General features: G+C 33.0%; 1 protein-coding gene across 3 annotated transcripts in view; it reads left to right on the top strand.

Moving 5' to 3' along the window:
* Positions 1–19,153, top strand: part of LOC126745631 (neuroligin-1-like) — a 490,464-nt gene that overhangs the window by 394,361 nt on the left and 76,950 nt on the right. For all 3 annotated transcript variants that reach the window (XM_050453562.1, XM_050453561.1, XM_050453563.1), the window contains 2 exons: positions 5,351–5,557; positions 11,155–11,621. In XM_050453562.1, the coding sequence (XP_050309519.1) occupies positions 5,351–5,557; positions 11,155–11,621 (674 nt within the window). The remainder of the gene's footprint in view (positions 1–5,350; positions 5,558–11,154; positions 11,622–19,153) is intronic.

Raw genomic sequence — 19,153 nt, 5'->3', positions numbered from 1 at the left:
ATTGGGTCGAGGACTTCCAATTTTGCAAAAGACACATTTTGGATGGATTATTTCTGGTCCTTTACAAACTAATCTTAGTTCAAGCCTTTGCTCAAAGACACAGTGCTTTTTTACAACTTCAATTGACAATCAGCTAACTAAATTTTGGGAGGTAGAGGAATTTCCTAAAACTAAATACTTATCACCAGAGGAAACCTTTTGCGAGGAACATTTCTCTCAGCACACTTCTAGAGCCCCTGATGGTAAATTTGTAGTACATCTTCCACTTAAGGACTCCATTGATCGTCTTGGGGACTCGAAGTTGACAGCTACAAGTCGTTTTTTAAATCTTGAAGGGAAACTGAATAAAAGCCCTGATTTAAAACGTACTTATCAAGATTTTATAACAGAATATGAAAAACTCGGTCACATGACCCTATCTAAGAATCAAAATGATACTTCTGGATATTTTTTACCGCACCACTGTGTGCTTAAATTAAGCTCCACTACAACTAAACTACGGGTCGTTTTCGATGCTTCCTGTAAATCTGACTCAGGTTTTTCTTTAAACGATTTACTTATGGTCGGACCTAATGTCCAAAACAGTCTTTTCTCAATTCTCTTACGGTATCGTATACATCCTGTAGTTCTCAGTGGTGACATTGAAAAAATGTATCGACAGGTCTATGTAGCCCCTGAATATCGTAAACTTCAGAGAATTCTTTGGCGTGCTAATATTAATGAGCCGATTTTAACTTACGATTTGTCCACCGTTACATACGGTACAGCCTCTGCTGCATTTCTGGCTACTAGATCTTTGCAGGAAGTAGGTAAAATACATGCTAAAGACTGTCCAAAGATTTCTAAGATAATACAGCGTGATTTTTACGTTGATGACCTTTTAACCGGCGCACAAACAGTCGATGAACTTAGACAAATTAAAGAAGACATCCATGATCTTCTTATGAAGTATGGATTTCCACTTAGAAAATGGGCTTCAAATGAGCCAACCTTAACTTCTGATTCCTCAATACATTCGATTTCTTTTGATACAGATATTGCTTCTAAAACCTTGGGCCTTTTATGGAATCACATTTCTGACACGCTAGAATATAAAGTAGGTCCTATTGAATCTAGCACTCGCGTAACAAAACGTACAATTTTATCTTCAATTTCTCAGATTTTTGACCCTCTTGGTCTACTTTCTCCTGTCACAATCTCGGCAAAAATCATCTTGCAACAGCTGTGGAAGCTTAAAATATCATGGGATGAATCGATTCCAATGGATCTTTTTACAATCTGGTCATCTTACAGGACACAACTTGTGGAATTGAATAATCTTAAAATACCAAGACTAACTCTTTGCGGTAATCCTATTGAGCTGCAATTACATGGCTTCTCTGATGCTGCGGAGCCAGGTTATGGTGCCTGCGTGTACCTTTGTTCAAAGGATTCGTTAGGCAATTCTTCGTCTAAACTACTCTGTGCAAAAACTAGAGTCTCTCCACTTAAAGAATTGACTATTCCTAGGCTTGAGCTTTGTGCAGCATTACTCTTAGCAGAACTAGCTAAAACTGTGTTAGCTTCAATACCCTCTACTTTAGACTCTAAGCACTACTGGTGTGACTCTACAATAGTACTTGCCTGGATTAGATCATCTCCTCATCGTCTAAAGACATTTATTGCTAATCGAATAGCTCAAATTCAATCCATAACTAATATTGATGAATGGAGATATATTAGAACCGCAGACAATCCAGCTGATCTACTTACTAGAGGAATTCCACCTTTAAGCTTGTTAAATTCGACTTTATGGTTTCATGGACCTCCTTGGCTGACTGAAGATGAGTGGCCAACCGACATAGTAGATTTATCAAATATTGATACTCCTGAATTACGAAATGTCACTTCTTTTCATGTGTCCATCGAAAAACATACCAATAATGACTTACTTACTTTAATTGACAAATTTTCTAATCTAACTAAACTGGTTCGTACTTTTGCCTTTGTGCTACGCTTTAAAAACATCCTTAAATTAAAATCTAAATCTGACTTTTTTAATAGAGAGCTTTCAACTCTGGAAATTGAGAATTCTTTGCATACACCTGTCAGCTTGGTACAAGCTTCAACATTTTCTGAAGAATTTAAAGCACTGAAGAATAATAATAAGGTCTCTAATAAATCCAAACTCCTTACCTTGAATCCCTTCTTTGACCACACTCTTAATCTTATTCGAGTTGGGGGTCGTTTGCAACAATCTGATTATGAATATCAAAAGAAACACCCTATAGTTTTACCCCCTAAACATAGACTTTCACTTTTGATCGCACATTCTGAACATATTAAGCTACTTCATGCTGGTCCACAACTTACATTGGCATCGCTTCGTGAAAGCTTCTGGCCAATCAATGGCAGGAACTTAATCAAAAAGGTTTACCATGACTGTTTAACTTGTTTTCGCTTTGTTGCAAAATCGACAAAGTACCTTATGGGTAATTTACCCAAGACACGAATTACACCCTCTAGACCCTTTTCTGTGTCCGGTGTTGACTACGCAGGGCCCTTCTCCCTTAGGGATCGCAAAGGACGTAATTTTAGAACTAACAAGGCATACATAGCATTGTTTGTGTGTTTTGCTACCAAGGCTATTCACCTAGAGCTAGTAAGTGATCTTACTAGCGAATGTTTCTTAGCCGCTTTGTACAGATTCATGTCACGAAGAGGCAAGTGCATACAAATTTATTCTGATCAAGGGACAACATTCGTGGGTGCATTAAATGAATTAAATTCGTTTCTCAAAGAACACTCTTCTACTATTTCGGATAAATTAGCAAATCAAGGTATACAATGGAATTTTATACCGCCTCGCGCTCCACACTTTGGTGGGCTTTGGGAGTCCAGCGTTAAATCGGTAAAGTTTCATCTTAAGCGTGTAGTTGGTAGTTTATCATTAACTTTTGAAGATTTTTCTACAATAATTACTCAAATAGAAGCCTGTTTAAACTCCAGACCCTTATGGCCTCTTTCTGATAATCCGAATGATCCAAATCCTCTCACTCCTGCGCACTTTCTTATTGGTGAACCATTGACGACGTGCCCACAAGTTGATCTACTGGGAGTAGCAGAGAACAGACTATCAAAATACCAACATAGACAACAAATGGTGCAACATTTTTGGTCTCGTTGGGTCAAGGAATGCATTGCAGAACTCCAGATACGTACGAAATGGAAGCAGAATTACCCGCAGCTCCTGAAACTAGGCGTTCTTGTGCTCATCATGGAGGATGGATTACCACCATTAAAATGGCGAACTGGCCGAGTGGTACAAATATTTCCTGGAGGAGATGGTATTGTCCGAACAGTATTAGTGAGGACTGCTGCTGGCGAGTATAAGCGTCCAGTTACGAAGATTGCTGTCCTGCCTATTTATGATTTTTAAAGCCTGGAGGCTTTCAAGGGGGGCGATATGTCTGGTTGTCCGGTCGACAGTTATTTTTGTAAACGCTTGGCAATACCGCATCCCTTCCATATCACGACGTCACCATGCGCGAGGAGAGCGCCGCGCGAGGTGTAGAAGTGGGAACGACGGACTCTCTCGTTTTTGACTTTCTGACGACGCAAGCAATGGCGTCATACTATTTAATTTAATAATTTATACTGTACTTATTACTGTGTTTGGCAAATAAATGTTGTTTTTTAATTAACGTGAAATGCAAATAATTTGAACGCCACACACTACACTAATTTACAATAAAGAATTCTCCTTAATGTTAAAATTGAACCCAACTGCATCCGTTTTCTTTGCTGAACTCCTAGCTTATAAAGAGGGAATAAAATATCCAAGTGAGAATCTAGATCAAGATAAATAGTCATAACATAAGTTGTCCAATAGCCTTATTCTATATCTTTGCGCTATTGTAATGAAATAAAACAAAACCTTTTTCTTTCTATTTAGGATCTCTGGTCACATAGGAATTAAGTGGAACGCAAAGGTGGATTGCCTGGAAAAACAAGCTGTGACTAAAGACCAATTGGTCAATCATTTACATAATAAAAAAAATTCTTACAAGCATCTTTGACCATCTAGATCCCAAAATTGGTACTTACTTAAAAACAGCATTAAATTATATAAAACGAATCCAAGTTTTGAAACATTTTACTTTCCATAACTTACTGGAAAAGGTTTGCTAAAGATCATACATATCTAACCCAGATATTGATATATATCTATTAAAATGTAAGATGACATCTATGTGTAACTATATAATATAAGATATATCAGCCCAGATGAAACTTTTGCAATGGTGCTCTGACAGTTAAACATTTCCTTTCAGAAGGTAGTTATTTAAAGAAAAATTGACAAACATGTAACCTTCTTGGCAATCATAGCGAGAACATGAAGCCACATCTAGAAAAAGCTACACACGTCATTCTTCAAATGAAAATTGTAAAAAAACTACAACCCAACTTAAATTTTAAAAAAATTGTTGTACTTCTAGATACGATAAAAATGAATCAGTTAATCAAATTAAATATATTTATCACATGTACCTGTACTAAACTGAAAAAATAGGCAGATAAATGTTATTCGTACTGAAAGTTTCCAAATTCTCACTCTTTATTGATGGCTCAATATTAATTAATTCCTATATCTAGATTCTGTAATGCGAAAAACAGCAAAATAAAGTTGTTGGAAATATTATCAATATATTGCTGGTATTTCACTTGTCTTTCCCTGAATCAATTTTCCCTCAAAGGCTTTAGGCAATAATATACTGGCCGATAAGCATATGAATTTTTAAATAAAATGTATTTTAAAGAAAAGGTATTTCGTTTGCTACTCTTTTATCAACTTCTAGTAAAACAAGTGACCAAGACTATTAAACCAATATAAACCAGTATGACCAAGAGAACAATAAATTCTTAAATAAACTTTATCCCGATTATTAAGTGCTTTTGGGATATTTAACCGGATATGGCATAAAGTATAAATGCATAACTTATAGAGCAATACTTTTTCCTATTGAATTACTTTTAAATCCATCGTGAACAAGCGAAAGTTTCCTCTAAGGCTCGGTCGATTAAATAAAATATTAAACGCCATAAAACCAAAAAGCTGATTTGCTTACTCCCCCGGGAACTCTTTAAATTGATTTAAAATTCCTTCGGGATAAAACAAAAAGTTATGCTGATGGTTTCGGTTTTATGACGACAAGGTTCAAATAATAAAAATTTGTTTTATAAACTTTTTTATAGCGGTACTATATCCCTGCATTAGCTTAATTATTGTTCAGCTCTCAATCGTTAAAAACCTATTGGTTTGCGAAATTCGATGCACTCGTGTAACTAAAATATGCATATTTCCTTTCAGAGTTACTGCATAGGGTGATTCTCCTGAGTGGATCGGGATTAAGTCCATGGGCCCTTCAAAGGGATCCGTTATGGGTGAAAAGGACCGTAGCGAAACACACCGGTTGCCATGGGGACCTTAATGAAGATGACCTGGCGCCATGTTTAAGACTGAAACCCCTCAATTTTTTGCTTAATATTAAAGTGGATACTCCCAGATTTTTGCCAGGTAAAAAATTTAATTTGGTTCAAATGATACAGTGTATACAGAACGAGAAATTATATTTTATTTCCTTTCATCTTTTATTTTTGTAAAATAACTTTCGTCGTAGCATTTTTTTCAGGAAAAAAGTCATTAGGTTTAAAGAGACCAGTGTAAGATTAATTAAATATAAAGTCGATCGGGATAATGCAGTCAGTCAAAAATGACATGTGTTTCACCCATCAAGAAGCATGATCGAAAAAGGAAGCTTCTTTAGACTCTTTTGTCCCCAAAAGACTCAATCGGCTTGATCAGTCAATTTTTGAAACTTTTCTTTGAAAGTCTATAATTTTAAAACCCAGAAAAATGCTAAGGTTCCAACTGAAAGGAATGCATATGCGTTTGTTATTAGCGTTGCTTATATTATTGCCGAATTTCCGTCAAGGTTTTATTCACACATGAATTTTATTGAATGTCATGAATATTCATATTTATGTAATTTTTTTTACCAAAGATTCTACTAATTTAATTTTTTTTTGGTTGATATATTAAGATATATTTAATTATTAGAAAAAAACAATACACTGAAATTATGTTTTGAAGACTTAAAACTTATGGTAATCTTCTGTTCCAGCTTCTACAAATATCCAAAAAACGACAAAATTACTATTAATGTAATTTTAAACGAAGAAACCAATTTAATCTTGAACTTGGCTTGTCAGATCTCCAAACTAATTTATTCTATTAAATGGGGACACATTGTGATGATTGCTTTGGTAATAATCTTTCGTTAATGGTAAAAGTCATTTCTGAAGTAAAAAATATAAATCAATGTAAATAGTTTATAGGTTATTTAACCCTATTCAGATCTCGTAAAGTTTATCTGCTCTTTCAGGTTCCAAGAAAAGTTGATCTTGAAGACCATGTTTACCTTTAAATTGATTATTTTTACACCCTGTAAGTCATTTATTATTAATATTATTTTTATCTTAGGTTTCATTACTCGGTTTTTGAAATCTCGCGAGCAACTTACTATAAAAGCTTAGAACTCACAAAAACAGTTTTAACGGACATTGCCGAATTTCATTGTTCTACTAACGATACGTCACATAATAAGAAAGTGAACAATTTCTCGGATAAAAAAAAGAACTCACACTTCTGCCACAGGTTATTACTACCTTAGATAAAAATCTTTATTAGAGAAGATGGGTAATTATGGTAGCCAGTAATTTTTTTGAGATTTCCTGGATATTGTTAATAAATCCCTATCTCCAACATGCTGGATTAATTTTTTGAATTTGAAGAACCCTACAATGACCTTTGGTTTGGCTGGTCTTCGCAAATCCAGAGTATCTGTCAGTAGGTGTGTCGCTCCTGGCTAATCCCTATTATAGTGTGTATAAGGTCGAGGAAATTGTTGTGTAATATCAACATTATTATCTGCTTAGTTTGATATTGGGTTCTAACAGTATCTCTGTCTGGTGTTCCTTGATTAACCTGAGAACTTTGGTTATCAAGCAGAAGACTTTATTTTCCAAAGCATTGTCTTACCTTGTCTGCTTCGAAGGCATAATCATAAATAATAATTGGCTTGACATTCACTTTATCAATTCTGAACTTAGTCTGAAGTAACAGTCGGTTTTGTATATGAAGGAGCGCATACAATTGGCAAAGTTTTGCATTTCGTAAATGACGTGAAAGGTTAAGTTTACCTTCAAATCAATTGTGTCAGGAATTTTTTAACACTCTTAGGTAATTTATTATTAATATATATCCTAATCCTTTGCTTCTCCTTATATTTTCCTAATAAACTATATACTTTCTACCTAAGAAAGTTTAGTCCTATGAGTGGAATCTTTGATGTGACACTTAAACTACTAAAGGTTTACTACTAAACTTATAAAGATCCTAACATCGTTGGCGAAACACGCGTCGTAAGTAAAATAAAGAGTTTTGGTTAGTGGTAAAATTGTTTTTTGATTTTACTAAGATTTAATCACTCTCTTTTAACTACCGCCGTATATGCCATGATCAGGCAGTGTGCGTCATGTGCATCATGTGCGTAGTGACCCTATACTACTAGACAATACACAGACTGAATGGTTAAGAGAGTGATATGCCATTATACAGGGTGTCCCAAATTCGAGGGTGACCATTGGAATCTTGGAAACCGTAAGAGTAACAGGGTCGGTTAAATAGAGGCAAAGTTGCGCAATTTGGAGCTTAATAAGATGACGTCTAAAAAATTTTAGAATTCCGGATACTTCCGGAATTATCCGAAAGAAATCGAAAATTGTCAAAATCGTTTTTACCTTCTACCGACTTTATTTAAAGAGACATCGGAAAACTAAAAACAGTTTTTCATTGCCACTTTTTATATCCTACAACATTATGCAAAAAAAAATTACTCTGACGTTTCGTTTTTTTTTCGATTATCATCAACTTCATTTTTTTTTATATTGGATTTTATCATTTTTTAAAAGTATTTTTGATTGCCTTTAAAATGAGGTATTGCACTTGCATGTGCGATTACTCCTTCTAGTACTTCGTATAAGAACTCCATGAGTGCAAGAGAGAAAGATATATCAATGGGATTTCCAAATAAATTGATTTTATATGAACAAAAGCTATAAAATACACTATATTTGCTATAGTTTTTTTAAGCCAATTCAATGAAAATGGATCAATTAAATATAGGATATTTCATAATTTTGGTTCATATATAAAACAGAGTTAATGATAATTTCCCAGATAAACTTGTTAACAAATCCCATTGAGTTAGTTATTTAAGTTATTCCCATTGATTATGCGGAAATTTAAATTTTTTTAAACGTCATTTTATTAAGCTCCAAATTGTGCAACTTTACCCCTATTCAACCGACCCCGTAACTCTTACGGTTTCCGAGATCCCAATGGTCACCCTCGAATTTGGGACACCCTGTACATGCAGACCTGCCTATTAACATTTTTGGTTAGATTTTTCAAAAGAAATATTCAGATGCTATTTTTTCTAAAGTAGAGTTCACATAAATCACAAAAATTGTTCAGAAGCCAATTTTGGTTTAAAAATTTTTCCCAGGACCGTTATTTTTTCTGGATAACTAGGACTCTCGTAACTTTTCAGCAAAAAGGTCATATGTTCAGTTTTTGCCCCATTAAAATATAATATGTTAGCCTATTTATTTCATCAAACTCTCAAATAGTTTTTTGCACGCAAGAGGAAGTTAGTGTCATCTGCGTAAAGAGTTATTTTACTTTCAGCCATAAAAATTATTAAATCATTTATATATATATATGAGAAAGGGCAGAGGCCTCCAGGATCTGTGACACCATCATATCTCATAACTTCTTAACTTTGTTAAAGTCTCTTTCCTTAAAAATTGGTTACCTGTCTTCTGCCTGATTAATAAATTCGTACTTGGATTTCTGGCAAACACCGCTAGACTCAAGCTTTCTCACCAATATGCTATGTGAAACTATTAATAAAATACCCATTCTCGAAGCCCTCGCCTATGCAATCACTCACATAGCTCACACACGGCATTTGGAGTCAACCTGTCCTACCAAATTCAAATTGTTCATGAACTAGAAGACGTTTGGTTTCAAAGAACATATACAATTTATCTTTAAGAAAGATCTGAAATACCTTTGAAAAGACTGGTATCAACGAGATTCTTTTAACTGTTTAATGGCATCCCTAACTTCGTTGAGGCTTACCTAAAGGACAAGCCTAATTGCTAGTTTACCTTCAAATTGATTGTGATGCAGATTTTATAACAATCTATAAGTTATCCATTATTATTTAACCATATGCTTCTTTTTTCGGCTTTGCATTCTTTGGTCATAGGGAGAATATTAACGAAACACATACCTTTCTTATAAGGAAGAAAATATAAAAAAATTATTTGCTTTTTATTTACTGTGGATGGAATGGACTAATTTTTTTTAGGAACGTAGTACTTTTATGTATCTAAGTCAATCAAATTTTACAAGCCATAAAACTAATCTGATACCTTGTTGCCATAATAAATCATCTTGTTTAAGTAATTATTTTAAAAGGATCACTTAAGTACCGGCAGCAAAGACTAAAATAGTAATTATTACGAAAAAAACACATTCTCTTCCTCGACGAAACAAAACTCATCTAAAACAGACATAAAAAGTCTAAGATCTGCTGAAAAGAGGAACGAGGGTAAACTGAAATGAGATTTTATTCCGAAATGTTATTTTTTAGTGAGTTTTATCCGAGGGTATCCCCTCGATTTCTTGAGATATTAGAATGCCGGAACAGTTTGTGCCTATAAAACTTCTTTTTATTTGACTATAGGCAACCGAAAAGTTAGGCGGGTAATTTAGCTCGTGTCGACACATTACCGTCATTTAAAAAAGACACTTTTTCTTTATATACTATCTTTCAAATAATATACGTATCGGACTTAATATTTTCGGTCCGATGTATTAAGGGTGGCACGTCCTTTATCCAGGAATACGATTTTAAACGTCAATGATTTTATCCCTCAGGATTATACGGGGACATCGGACAAAATAGCTTTTTATGTTCTGAAGAAATCCCCTTTGGAAATAAAGGAACTCAATTTGTGGCAGTAGGGGCCATTTAAGGATTTATCCTGACGGTTTATTATATTAGAAATTTAATGATATAATGCTGTCAAATGGTGATAATACGTTAAACTTTTAAATTGGTAGGATTCTTTAATTATATATACCAATTGTTACTAGTTCGGAGCTCTTTATTAGACTCACGGTAACTCATAATAAATAATAAGTCGAAATCACCGAACCACATGTGTGTACATTTTTTTCTCTCTATATTGCGTTTTTTTTCGTTTTTATTTTTTATTATTTAAGTCGTAAGTGCCAATTTATTTTATAATAGGATTTATTTTTTTTTAGTTAGAACTACGTATATTTTGTTGAAAGCAAACTCGCTTTTGCTACATTTTCTTGATCCTTAGGGCATTCTTAGACAGCGTAATTATGACACAGAGTTTCTGAAACTTGGTTAAACTCGAATATTTCGACATATGACATATGATTTAAAATTTTAAAAAAATCAGGTTTAAATAAATTGAAAGTTTATACTCTCCAATACCTCAAATGCATCAAAACAAAATTGAAAATACCTACCTTTATAACATAAACTGAACTTTCACCAGCTGATACAGCACAGGCGGGGATTATTCCAGAATCTGGGTGTTTCAGGGCTTTTCTAAATTTTAATTTTAAATAAATATTGAACAGTAATAAGGTGCTTCTAGAGTCTAAAAATTAAAAGCATTTGCTTATTCCAGAAGATTAGGTAAATCGTTAATATTAACTCGTGAGTTTTCCGTAAACTAACTATCCAATCGCTTTTTTCCTATCATCAGCCAGTTATTAGCCAAACCTATAAGAGCAACATAAAAGAGAAAACATTTTTAGTAGAGAAGGGGGTACAACACAAAATTTGGAAAAAGAACTACTCTAGTTACAGTATACTGGAGATCTGAATATTATATTATCTCAGGAAGACAAGAGAGTCCAGTTAATTCCATATGTTTTAATCTATTTATGACATAGAAGAACTCAAACATATTACCCGCTACAAATTAATATTTTTCTAGGTTTCGCCCCATTTATCGACGGTACAATCCTGGTAAATCCGAACACGCCTCCACGAACAACAAGCACATCGACAGTGGCCACGTCAGCAGGCTACGAACTCGCCGATTTTCCAGAACGCGACCTTTTGTTCGGTCTCACCAACACCGAATCCTACTTGGACCTCAATGCTCAAGATTTAGAGTTCGGGTTTAATGAAACGAAACGTGACAGGATCTTACGGACGTACGTTCGCAATTCTTACTATTTTCATTTGAATGAGATTTTTTCGACTTTAAAAAATGAATACACGGACTGGGAACGACCTAGCCAAAACCCGTTGAGTGTACGTGACGCGACTTTAGATGTGCTTAGTGATGGGCATACGGTGGCGCCGTTGATTAGAGTCGGATACTTACACTCGTTGAGTGGTGGAAAGACGTTTTTTTTACATTTTCAACACCACTCTGGAGAAAGGGATGTTCCTTTGGTAAGTTTTGAACTTTTTTAGTATTTTATATAAATAGTATAGTGATGATATACACGGCATAAATGAAACTAAAAATTAATGAGAATGATGTGTGAAGTAAAGGATTTTTTGATAGTTTCTTCTCTGATGAATATTTTTTTTACTTGATAGAAATTATCATCCAAATTATCAGTATTTGACTTTAAAGTTACCTATTAGCAAAACGTCCTTAAAAATCATGTTCTTCCCTTGAAAATAGTTCGAATTGTGCATCCATAGCTTTTTAAGTGATACGACAATGGATCTTATTAATACTTAGAAGGTTTTGCTCAATTATGTAAAATGGTCCTGAAACTATTTTTCTAAATCTTCTGTTACAAAATTGACTTATGAATCACTATCCAATTGCGCTCTTTATTCTGCAAAATTATCATTTGCCATCTTTATTTCGATTTTAGCCGTAGATAAAATAACTTGCCGCGCTGTAAGTATTACACGTAGCTACAACAAAATGCTCCTTAAAACTTGTCGTTTCTAGAAAAGCGACTGTCGCTATGTTACAATTGTTTGTATCTTCTACGCATGCGGTTGACTCTGGATATACCACTGTATTAGGTCTGCCTCTACACTTGCGAAATCCTACTAACCTACAATCTTTTACTTGGTAGTTAGATCTAAGATAATTGTACCAGAATTTTAGTTTTCTACTTTCTTCTATAAAAAATGAAAGCAATTTTTCGCAGATATAAATGAACTTTACAATATGCACATTTTACTTTATTTAAATTATTTTTAATATTTCCGGTTTCTTCACCCACAACAGCGTATGCGCCTCGATTTCCTACATGTTATTTACCCAAATTTCCAGAAGATCCATTGTTATAATCTACCGTACTTTGTTTTCTAAAAAGTCATCTCCTCCTATTCTTGTTTAGTTTCTATCTCTAATTTTCTACTATAAAAAATATTATTAACCTGCGCAATTTTGTACATATTTTCTTAATGTTTTAGAAGCCCTAACATGTTTTTATAATATTATCTACAAACCCCTGTAAGCAATAATTTATGAGATTCTGTCCTAAATGGGTGTCAAAAAGAGCCTTTAAATGTGCGCGAATAATATTGGGCTTATTATATATTCTCTGTTTACATAAATCAATCGCCACTACGCAATTATTATTGATTATCTCGAAAAATTCTAAAACACTCCTAGCTTCGCTCTCTAGAGAATCCAATAGATATTAGAACTTTTGAATATTATCGATATTCTTATTTTTGTGAATCAATGTTTCAAAGGTTTTTAGAAATTGCAAAAAATTACTACTATAATCATCTTCGAATTGTGCAACTCCATACTTATTGTTTTCGCTTGTTGGGAATGTGAGCCTACATTCGGATATTTTCATAATCACCTATGAGAGGCTCGATCCTCCTTAAACGAACTTTTAACTTTAAAAAGTAAATATTAATTTGGCAAAAAGCCTGCAGTTTTTGCTAAGCAAAAATGGCTAGATTTAGAAATCAAAGATTTATATAGTAAACGTTGCATTTTAGAATTAGAAGGATACACACTTTATAAAAAACTTACTTTTAGGCAAACTGATTGAGTATCAAGCATGGAGCAATTTTCAAAGAAATATGTTTGAGGTTATTAAACACAAATACATTAGCAAATTTTCCTCACTAAACAAAAAACTAAAAAAGTTAGTGAGTGCAAGGGATAAACCAGAAAAGGAAAAATCCATTAATATCGTTGAAAATCAATCCTCTCAGTCATTTAATGAGAAAGAACTTGATGTTTTCTATAAGGGTCTAAACTTTGCACCAATTTCAAATTGCAAAAACAATCTGGAGGAGATTGTGGTAAGTGTTAAATCATTAATTTAGTACTTGCCAGAACCTTCGAAAGGTTTTGCTAAAGAAACAATTCGCAACCAAATTACAAAGAATCTTACCAAATCAAAAAACACATCGGGTTCTAATATTGTTAAACGACTAAGAGAAAGTGATTGTTTCTATTTAAAAGCTGACAAAGGAAACAAAGTTGATATTTCAGACAAACCAGAATATTTTAAATGAGTTGATGATCTTATTGAAAATGGCCCATATTAAAAGATTTTTGGAAACCCCTTATCAAAAATGATTTCGCAGGTAAAGACAGCATTAAATGACTGCAAAAACCTTGTTTCCTCTTTAGAAAAATTCAAGTTACAACTTTTAAACCCAAAAATTCCAAAATTATATTGTTTACCAAAAATCCACAAATCTGGCAATAAAATAAGACCAATTGTCTCCACTAACATTTCAAAGTTTTTAGTAAAGCAGTTTGAGACATTAAAATTACCTTATGAATGTTTTTCAGTCAAAAACAACCAACAATTTATTGTAAAAGTCAATAATTTAATTCTAAGTGAAAATGAAATTCCTGTTTCTTTCGATGTATCTTCTTTGTTCCCAAGTATTCCCATACCAGAAACTTTGGAATATCTGATTGAACTTCTGGAAAGTAATGGTTTCCATAATATCCAAGAAATAATCAAATTAACAAAACTTTGTATGTCACAAAATATTTTTCAATATAACAACTCATACTATAAACAACTGGAAGTTACAGCCATGGGTAAGTGCCTCTCTCCTTTCCTAGCAGAGCTCTTTATGAACCGTTTTGAGTTAAATGCAAAAAATACATTCCATTATTTCCTACGAGCTTGCTGTGTTCGACAAAGGCAAATGCAATATTGATAATTTGGAAAACAACTCGATAACTGTTTTCCATCTATTAAATTTACCTTTGAACAAGAAACAAATAACCAACTTCCATTCTTAGATACTCTTGTCATCAAAAATAATAATAAATTAGAATTCAATATTTATAGAAAAGAAACAAATACTTTTAAATACATAACTAGTGACTCTAACTATTGTTTTCAACATGTGTTTCTTGGTACATCGTTTGGTCTCTTTTCCTTTAAGTAATAGCAGATTTAATAAAGAAAAAGCAACAATTAAAACAATTGCTAGGGTTAATGGTTATGACGATAAGATTATTGATAAGCTGATTAGAAGACATAGGTTTAGAGTTAATCTTAAAAACTCTGACACATTTTAGAAAGATGAAAATAAGCAAACATTTGTTGTAATACCATACAATCCTATCTAGACAAGAGGCTCTGATAGGGTTTTCAAAGACTTAGGTGTAAGAATGGTCTATCAAAGTTCGTCCAAGTTACGAAATCTTTTAGGAAACCCAAAAGATAAAATAAGGACCAATGAAAAGTCAGGGATCTATGAGATTAATTGCAACGATTGTGATAAAAAGTACATAGGACAAATCAGAAGATCAATTAATGTCAGATTTAAAGAACATGTAGCTCATGTGAAATATGGAAGAGTTGAAAAATCAAGTGTGGCTGAACATGTTTTAAATACTGGTCACTTTGTAGGGATAGACAACTTAAAATTACTTAAACCAGTTAATAACAGTAGAAAATTAGATGCATACGAAAGTTTAGCAATATTCCAAAATCAAAAAAAACATTCTTAATAAGGATAAATATCCAATCCCTTATAGTCGATTATACAGTTTAGTTAGTGTTTAAAATTTGTTTGGCAATGCTGCATTGCTTTTTCCGCTCTACTAGTTACATCATTAGTATATAGGGAGATCTGTAAGTAATTTTAGTTTAGTATTAATGTTCTCCCGAAGATGCTAACATCGTTAGCGAAACACGTGTGGAGATTAACCCATTAACGCCCAAATTATTTTTTTTTTGAAAATCGTTAAAAAAATAGTCTTGCCATGTTATTTTGGATAATTTTTAGCCAAAAAAAATTAAAGTTTTTTAGTTTTTTCAAAAAAAGATGATCTATAAATAAATCGCTGGGCAAATAATTGATTTTTTTTTAAATAAAAAAATATGTTTTTTATTACTGTAAAATTGTACAATATCTAATTTTTGCGGTGATATTTTACAAAACAAGTGGTGCAAAGCGTAATGTTACATTTTTTGCAGTAAGTAAGTGGGCGACTTTTACAAGAAGTGTATTGGCATCTTCTTTGATTGGTTCTCTTTTCCAAAAAATGCTCCTTTTCATCAAGTCTAACTTCATCAAGTACGCGTGATTTGGAGGTTGATGGTATCATTTGCCATCTTTATTTCGATTTTAGCCGTAGATAAAATAACTTGCCGCGCTGTAAGTATTACACGTAGCTACAACAAAATGCTCCTTAAAACTTGTCGTTTCTAGAAAAGCGACTGTCGCTATGTTACAATTGTTTGTATCTTCTACGCATGCGGTTGACTCTGGATATACCACTGTATTAGGTCTGCCTCTACACTTGCGAAATCCTACTAACCTACAATCTTTTACTTGGTAGTTAGATCTAAGATAATTGTACCAGAATTTTAGTTTTCTACTTTCTTCTATAAAAAATGAAAGCAATTTTTCGCAGATATAAATGAACTTTACAATATGCACATTTTTTAAAAACTCTGACACATTTTAGAAAGATGAAAATAAGCAAACATTTGTTGTAATACCATACAATCCTATCTAGACAAGAGGCTCTGATAGGGTTTTCAAAGACTTAGGTGTAAGAATGGTCTATCAAAGTTCGTCCAAGTTACGAAATCTTTTAGGAAACCCAAAAGATAAAATAAGGACCAATGAAAAGTCAGGGATCTATGAGATTAATTGCAACGATTGTGATAAAAAGTACATAGGACAAATCAGAAGATCAATTAATGTCAGATTTAAAGAACATGTAGCTCATGTGAAATATGGAAGAGTTGAAAAATCAAGTGTGGCTGAACATGTTTTAAATACTGGTCACTTTGTAGGGATAGACAACTTAAAATTACTTAAACCAGTTAATAACAGTAGAAAATTAGATGCATACGAAAGTTTAGCAATATTCCAAAATCAAAAAAAACATTCTTAATAAGGATAAATATCCAATCCCTTATAGTCGATTATACAGTTTAGTTAGTGTTTAAAATTTGTTTGGCAATGCTGCATTGCTTTTTCCGCTCTACTAGTTACATCATTAGTATATAGGGAGATCTGTAAGTAATTTTAGTTTAGTATTAATGTTCTCCCGAAGATGCTAACATCGTTAGCGAAACACGTGTGGAGATTAACCCATTAACGCCCAAATTATTTTTTTTTTGAAAATCGTTAAAAAAATAGTCTTGCCATGTTATTTTGGATAATTTTTAGCCAAAAAAAATTAAAGTTTTTTAGTTTTTTCAAAAAAAGATGATCTATAAATAAATCGCTGGGCAAATAATTGATTTTTTTTTAAATAAAAAAATATGTTTTTTATTACTGTAAAATTGTACAATATCTAATTTTTGCGGTGATATTTTACAAAACAAGTGGTGCAAAGCGTAATGTTACATTTTTTGCAGTAAGTAAGTGGGCGACTTTTACAAGAAGTGTATTGGCATCTTCTTTGATTGGTTCTCTTTTCCAAAAAATGCTCCTTTTCATCAAGTCTAACTTCATCAAGTACGCGTGATTTGGAGGTTGATGGTAAGCTCAGGGGTTCACCTTTCATAATACTTCGTCCATAACCAAGCTTGAGGTAGGTTACTGCAATCTCGCGCCTAAATTTTTTTAAATTTATTGATTTCTTCCTATTGATTCTTCGGTAAAGCTGCAACGAATTTATTACTGCCATATCTATCATCCTTGTGAATAAACACCAGTACCACTTTTTGCCTCGGATGGCGATGCTATGCTTCTCCAAATGCCAGTCATGGTGATCCACTCCTCCCATGTATTTATTGTAGTTGTATATCAGTCTAGGTTGGGAAACTGGCATGCGAGCTTTTTCCTTCCTATTCCAGCGTGGAACTGAGGCTACTGGCTCTACGTGATCAAAATTCGTGGCCATTGAAACACACTTATTGTCATTCCATTTAACAATTAGTATTTCATTTTTGATGTCGAATCTAAAATCATATGATTCACGAGGCATTTTTTCCAGTTCCTTGGTTGATTGTAATGGGCACTGGGCAGTCCGATTTTCCCTTATCGTGCCAGTAGCTCTAAATTTAAATTCTTTTAGCTTGTGAAATAGCCTATGACTACTAAAAAAATTATCGAAGTAGACGGAGTAGCTTTTCGGATTTTCCACAATGATAGCATTTCTACTAATTGACAGATTTTCTTGAAAAATTCCGAATTTTTTAAAATTATTATTAACTTTTTCAAATAATGGTCATATTTTAAAATATTTATCATTTGTGTTGTTTTAAGCTTTAGTATTATCGACAAAATGAATACATGATTTTATTTCCAAGTAGGCATTTCTACTCATAGCATTTTTCACGATTGATGGCCCAAATCGTTTTCATCGGACCAGTAATCTCTTTTAGAGGGTAACGTATGATAGCCACTAAATATCAAAAAACCAATAAAAATCCTTAAATCATCTTTTGATATTGTATATCCATGTCGATTTTTTTGGGTAACTGCATAGTTAGTAGTTTATTCCCTTATCATGCTGTAAATTTCATTATCGAAAAAGTGTTTAAATATGTTTACCGCAGAGGAGTCTTTCAATGTAGCTTTCATATCATTCTTAGCTTGTAAAAAATCCTGTTCGGCTGTTTGAAGATTATATTTAGGGTGAGTTTTGATCCATTTAGTTTCAAGTTTTTGTGGTTTTTTAATTTTTGCTTTTTTTTCTCAAGGAGTAGACGTGCCAATGATAAGTTATCTTCTTCCTCGCTTTCGTCATCTTTATTTGTCTGTATTTCTACATAATCAGCAATATCTTTTAAGATAGGGATTCCAGTTTCTTCATCGTTAAATCCTTCCTCATCGGTAAGCTCATCAACATCGGGTGGCAACGCTAGTATGTCCGCATCTATTTGCTCTGAGTACAGGTACTGCACTGCATCATCTAGATTTTTAAATATATTAGGTTTGCTCATTTTTATATCTGAAATAAAAAAAATCTTACAGAAAAACTTTTTTTATATCTAATATAAGTTATAAGTATTTTTTAAAAATTAAATTAAAAAAAAATCTCTGTTTATCTCAGCGATCTATTTATAGATCACCATAAAAATCAGTGTTATAAAAAGTAAAAAAAATAGAAACACGCAACAATAACCACTTAGCTACATTTATTGAACCCCTCCTAATAGAAATATAATACATAATTTAACTTACTTTTTTTCAAAACAATTTTTAAAGCTATCTCAAAATATAATAGTCGATGCACTTGATAAAAAAAATGTCTTCAACGAAGGTCCAATAAAATAAACACTTTCGGTCGTACAATGAAGTAAGGCACTAAACAGGACCGATTTACAATCAAAGTAACGATATTGGTGGTAGGCGCGGCTTAAAATTCACCAGACACATTTTGAACACCTGTTTGATATTGTGATCTATAAATAGATCGCTGGGCGCTAATGGGTTAAAAATAAAGAGTTTTGGTGAGTGGTAAAAATGGATCCAACAAATTCCTATGGCAAACTTTTCTAGATTACTTTATCAAGGCAGCTTGACGAATAATTATATTTAATCTAATAAAA

The sequence above is a fragment of the Anthonomus grandis genome, chromosome 16 (assembly GCF_022605725.1).
Source record: "Anthonomus grandis grandis chromosome 16, icAntGran1.3, whole genome shotgun sequence".
Classification (NCBI taxonomy): domain Eukaryota; kingdom Metazoa; phylum Arthropoda; class Insecta; order Coleoptera; family Curculionidae; genus Anthonomus; species Anthonomus grandis.
This window is presented reverse-complemented; position numbering and strand designations above follow the sequence as displayed.